This window comes from Salmo trutta, chromosome 30, assembly GCF_901001165.1.
Source record: "Salmo trutta chromosome 30, fSalTru1.1, whole genome shotgun sequence".
Taxonomy (NCBI): Eukaryota; Metazoa; Chordata; class Actinopteri; order Salmoniformes; family Salmonidae; genus Salmo; species Salmo trutta.
Genome location: NC_042986.1, coordinates 28,141,274 through 28,153,276, shown reverse-complemented (window position 1 = coordinate 28,153,276; position 12,003 = coordinate 28,141,274). Strand labels below are relative to the sequence as shown.

General features: G+C 42.8%; 1 protein-coding gene across 2 annotated transcripts in view; it reads right to left on the bottom strand.

Annotated features, from left to right (window-relative positions):
* Positions 1–8,194: 8,194 nt before the first annotated feature.
* The window catches only part of LOC115168414 (sushi domain-containing protein 3), an 8,367-nt gene continuing 4,558 nt past the window's right edge, over positions 8,195–12,003 (bottom strand). Inside the window, exons 3-5 of one of the 2 annotated variants that reach the window (XM_029723660.1) lie at positions 10,092–10,239; positions 9,605–9,775; positions 8,195–9,515 (exon numbers count right to left, since the gene is read on the bottom strand). In XM_029723660.1, the coding sequence (XP_029579520.1) occupies positions 9,161–9,515; positions 9,605–9,775; positions 10,092–10,239 (674 nt within the window). In that variant the 3' untranslated portion in view covers positions 8,195–9,160. The remainder of the gene's footprint in view (positions 9,516–9,604; positions 9,776–10,091; positions 10,240–12,003) is intronic. The other variant, XM_029723661.1, reaches the window with a different exon arrangement.

Genomic DNA, 12,003 nt, shown 5'->3' with positions numbered 1-12,003 from the left:
GACCTGCGGAGACTCAACCTGCAGGAATTGGATAGCCTCCCTGTGGTTCCCCGACACTCGTAGGCTGACGGGGGTGGTCTGGTGGGTGACCCGGCCTATAGAGTGCCCGTCCAGCACTCTAACACCCATGGGAATGGAGAGGGGTTGAGTGGGGATGCCCAGCTTGGACAACAGGGTAATGTCCATGAGACTCACATCGGCCCCCGAGTCGATGAGTACCTGGACTGGTCGCCCCAGAACAGGTTGGCATAGAGAGGGGGCGAGTAAGGGGAGAATAACAATTATCTTTCAGACCCACCAGTGTACTCACTCCAACGAATGAGCTAGCTCTCTTGAAGGGACAAGTAGACACAAAATGACCGCAGTACTGCAATACAGACAACTCTGGGTTTCAAGTCTGCGTACGCGTTCGGCTGGAGACAGCCCAGCCCTGCCGAGCTGCATCGGCTCGGGAAGAGGTGAATCGGCAGTCTCCGGAGGCTCTTGGAGGGACTCGGGTAAGCACGGATGCTTTCGGGGATGTAGACGCCGGGGACTTTCGGAGTTTATCAGCTGCAAGTTGGGATCCCCGAGTGAGCGATTGGGACCGCAATCGGACCTCTTGTCCCTCCTACATTCCCATAGCCGACCATCGATCCGGATGGTTAAAGCAATGACTGAGTTGAGATGCGTCGGTAGTTCTCGGGCTGCCAGCTCATCCTTTACCTCCTCCGATAATCCATGCAGGAACGTGTCGAACAGTGCTTCCGGGTTCCAGGTACCCTCCGCTGCTAGCGTGCGCAACTCCACCGCATAGTCTGCCACACTGAGGGTGTCCTGACGAAGCTGGAGTAACTTCCGGGCAGCCTGTCTCAACGTCAACAGATGAAGTGGCGACTCCAGGATGCTGGCCTTCTAGTTCCTCTGTCCAGTGTCTGTGTTCTTTCCTAATCTTTTATTTTTATTGGCCAGTCTGAGAATTGGCTTTTTCTTTGCAACTCTGCCAAGAAGGCCAGTATCCCGGAGTCGCCTCTTCACTGTTGATGATGAGGCTGGTGTTTTGTGGGTACTATTTAATGAAGCTGCCAGTTGAGGACTTGTGAGGCGTCTGTTTCTCAAACTAGACACTCTAATGTACTTGTCCTCTTGCTCAGTTGTGCACCGGGGCCTCACACTCATCTTTCTATTCTGGTTAGCGCCAGTTTGCGCTGTTCTGTGAAAGGAGTAGTACACAGCGTTGTACGAGATCTTCAGTTTCTTGGCAATTTCTGGCATGGAATAGCCTTCATTTATCCAAACAAGAATAGACTGACGAGTGTCAGAAGAAAGTCTTTGTTTCTGGCCATTTTGAGCCTGTAATCGAACCCACAAATGCTGATGATCCAGATACTCAACTAGTCTAAAGAAGGCCAGTTTTATTGCTTCTTTAATCAGAACAACAGTTTTCAGCTGTGCTAACATAATTGCAAAAGGGTTTTCTAATGATCAATTAGCCATGGATTAGCTAACACAACGTGCCATTGGAACACATGAGTGATGGTTGCTGATTATGGGCCTCTGTACACTTATGTAGATATTCCATAAAAACATCTGCCATTTCCAGCTACAATAGTTACTTACAACATAAAAAATGTTTACACTGTATTTCTGATCAGTTTGATGTTATTTTAATGGGCAAAAAATTAGCTTTACTTTCAAAAACAAGGACATTTCTCAGTGACCCCAAACTTTTGAACGGTAGTGTACAGTTGAAGACAGAAGTTTATATACATTTAGGTTGGTGTCATTAAAACTCGTTTTTCAACCATTCCACAAATTTCTTGTTAACAAACTATAGTTTTGGCAATCTACTTTGTGCATGACAAAGGGATTTTTCCAAGAATTGTTTACAGACAGATTATTTCACTTATAATTCACTGTATCACAATTCCAGTGGGTCAGAAGTTTGCATACACTAAGTTGACTGTGCCTTTAAACAGATTGGAAAATTCCAGACAACGATGTCATGGCTTTAGAAGCTTCTGATTGGCTAATTGACATAATTTGTGTCAATTTGAGGTGTACCTGTGAATGTATTCCAAGGCCTACCTTCAAACTCAGTGCCTCTTTGCTTGACATCATGGGAAAATCAAAAGAAATCAGCCAAGACCTCAAAAGAATTGTAGACCTCCACAAGTCTGGTTCATCCTTGGGAGCAATTTCCAAACGCCTGAATGTACCACATTCATCTGTACAAACAATAATACGCAAGTATAACACCATGGGACCACGCAGCCGTCATACCGCTCAGGAATGAGACGAGTTCTGTCTCCTAGAGATGAACGTACTTTGGTGCGAAAAGTGCTAATAATTCCTAGAACAACAGCAAAGGACCTTGTGAAGATGCTAGAGGAAACAGGCACAAAATATCTATATCCACAGTAAAACGAGTCCTATATCGACATAACCCGAAAGACCGCTCAGCAAGGAAGAAGCCACTGCTCCAAAACTGCCATAAAAAAGCCAGACTAAGGTTTGCAACTGCACATAGGGACAAAGATCGTACTTTTTGGAGAAATGTCCTCTGGTCTGATGAAACAAAAATAGAACTGTTTGGCCATAATGACCATCGTTATGTTTGTAGGAAAATGGGGGATTCTTGCAAGCCGAAGAACACCATCCCAACTGTGAAGCACGGGGGTGGCAGCATCATGCTGTGGGGGTGCTTTGTTGCAGGAGGGACTGGTGCACTTCACAAAATAGATGGCATCATGAGGTGGGAAAATCATGTAGATATACTGAAGCAACATCTCAAGACACCAGTCAGGAAGTTAAAGCTTGGTCGCAAATGGGTCTTCCAAATGGACAATGACCCCAAGCATACTTCCAAAGTTGTGGCAAAACGGTCAACAAAGTCAAGGTATTGGAGTGGCCATCACAAAGCCCTGACCTCAATCCCATAGAAAATCTGTGGGCAGAACTGAAAAAGTGTGTGCGAGCAAGGAGGCCTAAAAACCTGACTCACTTACACCAGCTCTGTCAGGACGAATGGGCCAAAATTCAACCAACTTATTGTGGGAAGCTTGTGGAAGGCTACCCGAAACATTTGACCCAAGTTGAACAATTTAAAGGCAACGCTACTAAATACCAATTGAGCGTATGTAAACTTCTGACACACTAGGAATGTGATGAAAGAAATAAAAGCTGAAATAAATCCTTCTCTCTACTATTATTCTGACATTTCACATTCTTAAAATAAAGTGGTGATCCTAACTGACCTAAAACATGGGAATTTTTACTTGGATTAAATGTCAGGAATTGTGAAAAACTGAGTTTAAATGTATTTGGCTAAGGTGTATGTAAACTTCTGACTTCAAATGTATAGTGTGTATGTTATTGTTGGTTTTGTCAATATGGAAAATGTTAAATAATAACATGAATATATCTATAACATGAGTATATATATATATAAACTGAACAAAAATGTAAATGCAACATGCAACAATTTCAATGATTTTACTGAGTTACAGTTCATATAAGGAAATCAGTCAATTGAAATAAATTCATTAGTCCCTAATCTATTGATTTCACATGACTGGGAATACAGATATGCATATGGTGGTCAAAGATACCTTAAAAAATAAGGTAGGGGCGTGGATCAGAAAACCAATCGGTATCTGGTGTGGCCATCATTTGCCACATGCAGTGTGACACATCTCCTTTGCATAGAGTTGATCAGGCTGTTGATTGTGGCCTGTGGAATGTTCTCTCACTCCTCTTCAATGGCTGTGCGAAGTTGCTGGATATTGGTGGGAACTGGAACATGCCGTCATACACGTCGATCCAGAGCATCCCAAACATGTTCAATGGGTGACATGTCTGGTATGCATGCCATGGAAGAACTGGGACATTTTCAGCTTCCAAGAATTGTGTACAGATCCTTGCGAAATGGGGCTGTGCATTATAATGCCGAAACATGTGTTGATTGTGGCGGATGAATGGTATGACAATGGGCCTCAGGATCTCATCAAGGTATCTCTGTGCATTCAAATTGCCATTGATAAAATGCAATTGTGTTAGTTGTCTGTAGCTTATGCCTGCCCATACCATAACCCCAACTCCATCATGGGTCACTCTGTTTACAACGTTGACATCAGCAAACTGCTTTCCCACACGCCGCTATACACGTGGTGAGGCCGGATGGACGTACTGCCAATTTCTCTAAAACGACGGAGGTGGCTTATGGTAGAGAAATGATCATAAAATTGTCTGGCAATAGCTCTAGTTGGCATTTCAGCAGTCAGCATGCCAATTGCACACTTCTGTGGCATTGTGTTGTGTGGCAAAACTGCACATTTTAGAGTGGCCTTTTATTGTCCTCAGCACAAGGTGCACCAGTGTAATGATCATGCTGTTTAATCAGCGTATTGATAAGCCACACCTGTCAGGTGGAGGGATTTTTTGGAAAAGGAGAAATGCTTACTTACAGGGATGTAAACAAATGTGTGCACAAAATTTGAGAGAAATAAGCCTTTTGTGAGTATGGAATATTTCTGGGATCTGTCACGCCCTGACCTTAGAGAGACGTTTTTATTTGGTTAGGTCAGGGTGTGATGTGGGGTTGGCAATCTAGTTTTCGTATTTCTTTGTTTTGGCCGGGTATGGTTCCCAATCAGAGGCAGCTGTCTATCGTTGTCTCTGATTGGGATTCATACTTAGGCAGCCTTTTCCCCACCTGTGTTTGTGGGTAATTATTATTTCTGTGTGTGTTTTGTGTGCGCCACATTTGCGTCACGTTTATTTTCTGTTTACCTGTTTATTGTTTTGTTCGGATTCACTTCAATAAAGGATGTGGAATTACAGGCACGCTGCACCTTGGTTGATTTACGACAGGGAGTTTGAAGATAGTGAACGTGACAGAATCTTTCATTTTAGCTAATGAAACACGGGACCAACACTTTACATGTTGCGTTTATGTTTTTGTTCAGTGTATATAAAGCGATGTCCATGTCTTTCAAGAATAAAACAAGATAGAATAGGTGATTAAATAAAATGTCACTGCATTCTACATAACTCTTTGACAATTGTTCTTCCATGATAAAAATGTATATCCCTTTCCCAACGCCCTCTCTATTCCCCTCCCAAACGAATTATTATAATTAATGAATTCCAATAGGTACAAAGAGCAACATCCAAATGCTTGGTGAGTTATCTCCTTCAACAGTAAATTTGCACACTTATCTCCTATAGACGGAACTACACGGCTCCAGATATGCAAAAACTTGTCAGGTTTCCCCTGGAGAAAATGAATCAGTCTTTCCAGATGAAACAACCACAACAGGTTTCTCAGCCACCAGGAATTTGGGGGTTTTATGTAATCTAACCATGATTGAAGAATTGTTAATCTAGCGGCATACCACATTAGAGCTAAGATTTTTGTATGACACTTCAGTGTCGCGTTAGTCCAGTAAAGACCCAGAACACATTGGAGAGGCTGTAAACCAACTGGAGAGCCCAAATTATTTGAGATGTCCCTTTCCTCCCCTTTCCAGAAATCTTTAACAATGGGACAGTACCAGATAAGATGTACATAAGTACCTTTGTGCTGCTTCCATTTGGAACATTCCCCAGAACATGCAGGGTCATATTTACTTCTGACAAGTAAACTGTAGCTCGTGAGTTTTATAGGAACAAATTATTTTCTTTGCGTTGGTAAGAATCGCTTCCCATTTACAAATATCGATGGTCACACTAAAGTCTTGCTGCCGTGCATGTTTGCTACTATCAGTGTTGACCTTGCCTACAGTAAACTCAGCAAAAAAAAAAGAAACGTCCCTTTTTCAGGACCCTGTCTTTCAAAGATAATTCACAAAAATCCAAATAACTTCACAGATCTTCATTGTAAAGGGTTTAAACACTGTGTCCCATGCTTGCATGCTGCAAGGAGGCATGAGGACTGAAGATGTGGCCAGGCCAATAAATTGCAATGTCCGTACTGTGAGACGCCTAAGACAGCGCTACAGGGAGACAGGACGGACAGCTGATCGTCCTCGCAGTGGGAGACCACGTGTAACAATACTTGCCGAACAGCACACCTGCGGGACAGGTACAGGATGGCAACAACAACTGCCCAAGTTACACCAGGAACGCACAATCCCTCCATCAGTGCTCAGACTGTTCGCAATAGGCTGAGAGAGGCTGGACTGAGGGCTTGCAGGCCTATTGTAAGGCAGGTCCTCACCAGACATCACCGGCAACAACGCCGCCTATGGGCACAAACCCACCGTCGCTGGACCAGACAGGATTGGAAAAAAGTGCTCTTCACTGACGAGTCGCGGTTTTGTCTCACCGAGGGGGATGGTCGGATTCGCGTTTATCGTTGAAGGAATGAGCGTTACACCGAGGCCTGTACTCTGGAGAGGAATCGATTTGGAGGTGGAGGGTCCGTCACGGTCTGGGGCGGTGTGTCACAGCATCATCGGACTGAGCTTGTTGTCATTGCATGCAATCTCAATGCTGTGTGTTACAGGGAAGACATCCTCCTCCCTCATGTGGTACCCTTCCTGCAGGCTCATCCTGACATGACCCTCCAGCATGATAATGCCACCAGCCATACTGCTCATTCTGTGCGTGATTTCCTGCAAGACAGGAATGTCAGTGTTCTGCCATGGCCAGCGAAGAGCCCGGATCTCAATCCCATTGAGCACGTCTGGGACCTGTTGGATCGGAGGGTGAGGGCTAGGGCCATTCCCCCCAGAAATGTCCGGGAACTTGCAGGTGCCTTCATGGAAGAGTGGGGTAACATCTCACAGCAAGAACTGGCAAATCTGGTGTAGTCCATGAGGAGGAGATGCACTGCAGTACTTAATGTGACACCAGATACTGACCATTCATTTTGATTTTGACCCCCCCTTTGTTCAGCGACACATTATTCCATTTCTGTTACTTCTGTTATTTCTGTCACATGTCTGTGGAACTTGTTCAGATTATGTCTCAGTTGTTCAATCTTGTTATGTTCATACAACTATTTACACATGTTAAGTTTGCTGAAAATAAACGCAGTTGACAGTGAGAGGACGTTTATTTTTTTGCTAAGTTCATATGTATCTTATTTTCGTCTTTTCAGGAGCTAGCATGGAGAATGAGTTTTTCCAGCTTATTAAGGCCAGATTCCTCCTTATAAAAGGAAATTGAATTGATAAAACTTTGAAGCTGAAGAAAACAGGAAAATTGAGTCTGGTAAACTATATTATTGTTGCAATTGCAGGAAAGATTAAGGGAACCATCATAAAACAAATCATTCAATGTAGTAATTCCAGCTTTGTACCAATTCTTAAAACCACTGTCTGTACATGAAGGAGGAAAGAAGGGATTGTTAACAATCGGAGCGCAGAATAAGTATCTACTTGTCATATGACAAGCTGCTTTTGCAGTATTCCAATTATTTAATGGTGTTCGTGACAATGAAATTCTCCTTTAGGCTGTTTTTAATGGCACCCACGTAAGTATAATATTCAGTCTTGAATCCCTCAAAAATACCAGGCTTGTCTCATGGACTAGAGGTAACATAGTAAACAAAAATCCGGAACATTTAAATGAGTATGTTATGTTTGGTATGTGAAGGGTGGATGGGTGGGAATATAATGAAAAGGTCTATATAACGCAAATGTCTAGCAACCAAAAGGTTGTGTGTTTGAAACTCATCATGGACAACTTTAGCATTTTAGCTAATTATCAACTTTGCAGCTACTTACTACTTTTTAGCTACTTTGCAACTACTTAGCATGTGTTAGCTAACCTTTCCCCTGGCTTTTAATATAACTCCTAACCCTAACCTTAATCCTAACCCCTAGCCTAGCTAACATTGCCACCTAGGTAATGTTAGCCACAACAAATTGGAATTCATAACATATCCTACGTATTGCAAATTTGTAACATATCATACAAATTTCAATTCGTAACATATAACACAAAATGGATGATGGATATCCACAAATTAATACATTCCATACCAAACGTAACATATCATATCAGATTTTTGTTTACTATGTTACATCTACCCCCGAGTCCAGGTTGAAAATACAGTCTTTTCAATAATTTGTTATTTTATTAACGGAAAACCACTCATCCTAACTCGGTGGTGGCTGACATCAAATGTCGGCGACTATTTAGGTCGGATTCTATTTTTTGGGCAAAACTCCCTTACAATCGTATTCCTAACTGATGACAGCACAAGTTCAAGAATGTAGAATTTATTAAATCATTCATTGTCAATCCATCTGCAGTGTGACTTGCACAACTTGCATAATGTACCATCAATGTCAGTATCAGTTGGGTATAGGAATATAAAAAAGTTTCAGAAAATTCCATTTTCATTCCAATAGTACAGAATAACATTTAACAGTTATTTGTACCATGAAGTACCATCACATACTATACACAACAGGATTGGGAACTGTAGCCTTACACATGCTATCCCTGGATTCAACAAAGCAGTAGCATCAAACCTAAAAATGCAGAATACTGTACAACGTTTTAAGGATTCTTTCCAGAAGCAGAATTACTAGATTTCGTAACTCAGAGATACAGGATATTTCCGAACTGAACATGTTTACTACTGTACATTTCACGGAAGAACACTGTGAAATCAATCAGTAACACAATAAGTGATTCCTATGGAATAATGAATGTCCTCACCAACTCTCGGCTTCTGGCAGTGTCCAGAGGGATAGGGTCTGCGTTTAAGGCACATGTCTGATGCAACCTAAAAATGCTGCTTTGTCACTGAATGGTCTACCGCTACTGGCGTGCTGGGTTGAATCCCCGAGCCGACAAGGTAAAAATATGTAATTCTGCCCTTGAGCAAGACAATTAATCCTAATTGCTCCAGGGTTGCTGTCAATAATGGCTGATTGCCTGGCTGTGACCCCACTCTCCGAGGGTGTCTCAGGGGGAGTGGGATATGCAAAAAATACATTTCCATTTCACACCTCACACTTGTACAGGTTACCCACTTGTACATACAGTGAAACAGAACTACATGAGCGCCCCCTAATTATTCAGTCATTGGTGCCTGGTTGATAATGACATAGGTGTGGTCCCCATTGAGGTGGTCCTCTCCCTTTTGGATCCAGTTTCTTGATTGATGTTCAGTTTATCCATGCCCATGTGGTCTATGTCCAGTCACTTCCTGGTTGTGACCTCACACGGATATGACCCGTATGGGTTGCTCCTGGGCACTCCACTCCTCCAGAAGTGGAGTGCTCACCACGGACACACTGCCCTCCTGTCCTACATACAGCCTGGCCAAGCCTGAGCCAGGGGGTACCTCTGGGTTCCGGTACCCCACGGTCCGAGTTGAACCTGGATACTGGGGTGGGATGGGGTTTTGAAGTAGGCCTGGATTGTTTGGCTGACCTGGGTTGCGGTACAGGCCTGAGTTGTGCAAAAGAATGGGCTGGTCGTAGCCTCTGCAGGGGAGAGGAGCTGAGTTGAGGGCTGGGCCGAAGGTGGAGGCTGGGGCTGGACCAGTCAGAGCATAGGGGTACTGATGGCACCTGTGGAGAGGACAGAGACAGCGACATTGAGCTTCTCAAGGCAAACACACAGACACGAACATACAGAAGACATACAGATGCACACGCACACACACCAGCTGGGTCTCCTTTGGTCACACATTGAAGGGTCCTGGTGGTCCCATTGTGGCAGTGTCTTCTCCTGGGTGTTGTTATTGTTGTTTCTGCCCTTGTGGTCATAGCGAGAGGCCCTGTTCTCCTCCTGCTCCGCTTGCTCCGGCTGGTGCCACAGATCCGTCTCCCTGGCAATGCAAAAAAGCTGTTGTACATCTCAATATCCTTATGAATCCCTATAGTGCAGTACTCGACCACATGGGATCATTTATGGCTCTACATCTTTTATTGTACCTCCTGACATCTTACACGCTTTGTCTCACCTTTCCTGTCTCCTCTTTTCCTCTCCTCTCATCGTGTCTTTCCCTTACCTCTTCTCCTTTCCTTCCTCCTTTCACCTCTTCTGACTCTTCTTCCCATCTCTCCTCCCATGCCATAATTTATACTTCTCTCCTCCCTCTCTCCTCTTTCCTCCTCCTCTCCTCTCATCAACTCTCCTCTCACCTCTCCTCCTTTTTCCTTTCCTCCTCCTTGACACAGTCGAGCAGACAGCAGGTGATGAAGGCCATGGACATGAGGAGGATGATGGCACAGCTGATGATAGAGGACACCACTGCCACACTGAACCCAAAGTCCTCCGACATGGACAACGCTGCGAGAGAGAGGGAAAAAACATTTCAAAAATCGATCAATCTATTTAGGAAATCTGCCTACAGAAAGTGATGGCTATATGTTATATTTGAATGCCTTTTTCACTGTATTACATTCAGCTATAATAGACAAGTGGTCTTTCTGTTCTTTAAAGGTTCCCAGAATGTTTCATTAGGTTGTGGGAACAGTCTGGTGGGAACATCTTTTATTGATTCAAAGGTCCAATACAGACATTTTTATCTCAATATAAAATCATTTCTAATTTACAACTAAGTACCTTAGTGTGGTTGTTTTCAATTAAAATTGTTTTAATAAACAGCTAAATCATTACAGTGTTCCAAGTACATGGCATATGAAGAGAATGGGAACATTTTAATAATTCACAAATAGTTCTGTGTCCTGACTGACCATAATTAGACTGAACCCCCCCACAATACCACAGATATCCCCTGGTGGTGTAGAAGGCTAATGATCTGGCTGCAAAGCTAAAGATTGCAGGTTCAATCCCACATGTTCTTTAATCATGTTGCTTTTGAAAACCGCTGGGAAATACAATCTACTAAAGGAGAGGATGTCTTTTGTTTGTCCATATTTACAGTGCCTTCGGGAAGCATCAGACCCCTTGACTTTTTCCACATTTCGTTAAGTTACAGCCTTGTTCTAAAATTGATTAAATACTATTTTTTTCTTAACAATCTACACACAGTAACCCATAAAGACAAACCAAAAACAGGTTTTTAGAAATGTTGCTATGAGACTCGAAATTGAGCTCAGGTGCATCCTGTTTCCATTGATCATCCTTGAGATGTTTCTACAACTTGGGAGTCCACCTGTGGTAAATTCAATTGATTGGACATGATTTGGAGAGGAACACACCTGTCTACACAAGGTCCAACAGTTGACAGTGCATGTCAGAGAAAACCAAGCCATGACGTCGAAGGAGTTCTCCGAATAGCTCCGAAACAGGATTGTGTCAAGGCACAGATTTGAGGAAGGGTACCAAAAAATGTCTGCAGCATTGAAAGTCCCCAAGAACACCGTGGCACCCCAAGACAAAAGGGGTCTGAATACTTTCCGAAGCACTGAATAAATCCAGTCTGAAATTCAGAACTTAAACTAACTGTAAAAAAAAAACAAATTTGTAAAAATTGACTGTTCAGTTGTGCTGACACGCAATATAATGTATGCAATATAATTCCTACTTTAAGACGATCTGAAAAGACGAGCTGAAAATTCCTACTTTCATGATCTGAAAAGCAAAAGTGATCCTCAGCACTCATAGCCTTGTGAATATGGGCATATAAAGAGTATGGGTGAAGTGATTGTGAATAACCCAGTTGCCAGTATTTCCCTGGGTCAGCTATGTCTAAGAAGGTTAAAAAGGAAGCATGGAATTCCTGATTGCCAAATGGCTATATACTGGTGGCGCAGAAGATAAAATACTTAATTTGACAGTTAACTTTGCAGGTTTAAACCCCACAAGGGCTGACTGTTAACACATTGAAAAAATAGATGATTATGTTTGTATGAGTACATGCTGTTTAAATGTCCTCTGAATGAAATAATGTGCAGATTGTAAACATATGAATTTTGAAAAATATGTTTATGATGAAATGCTGTTCAATTGTGTGTCACTATATTGGCAACAATACAGTCCTAAATGTGAATTGCCATTAAATCTGGAGAGGAAAATAATTGGGATGTATTCCAATCTGCTTTAAGGAGCTACAAATGTTAATGTTGTGGTAACATTAGGTAAAACCTA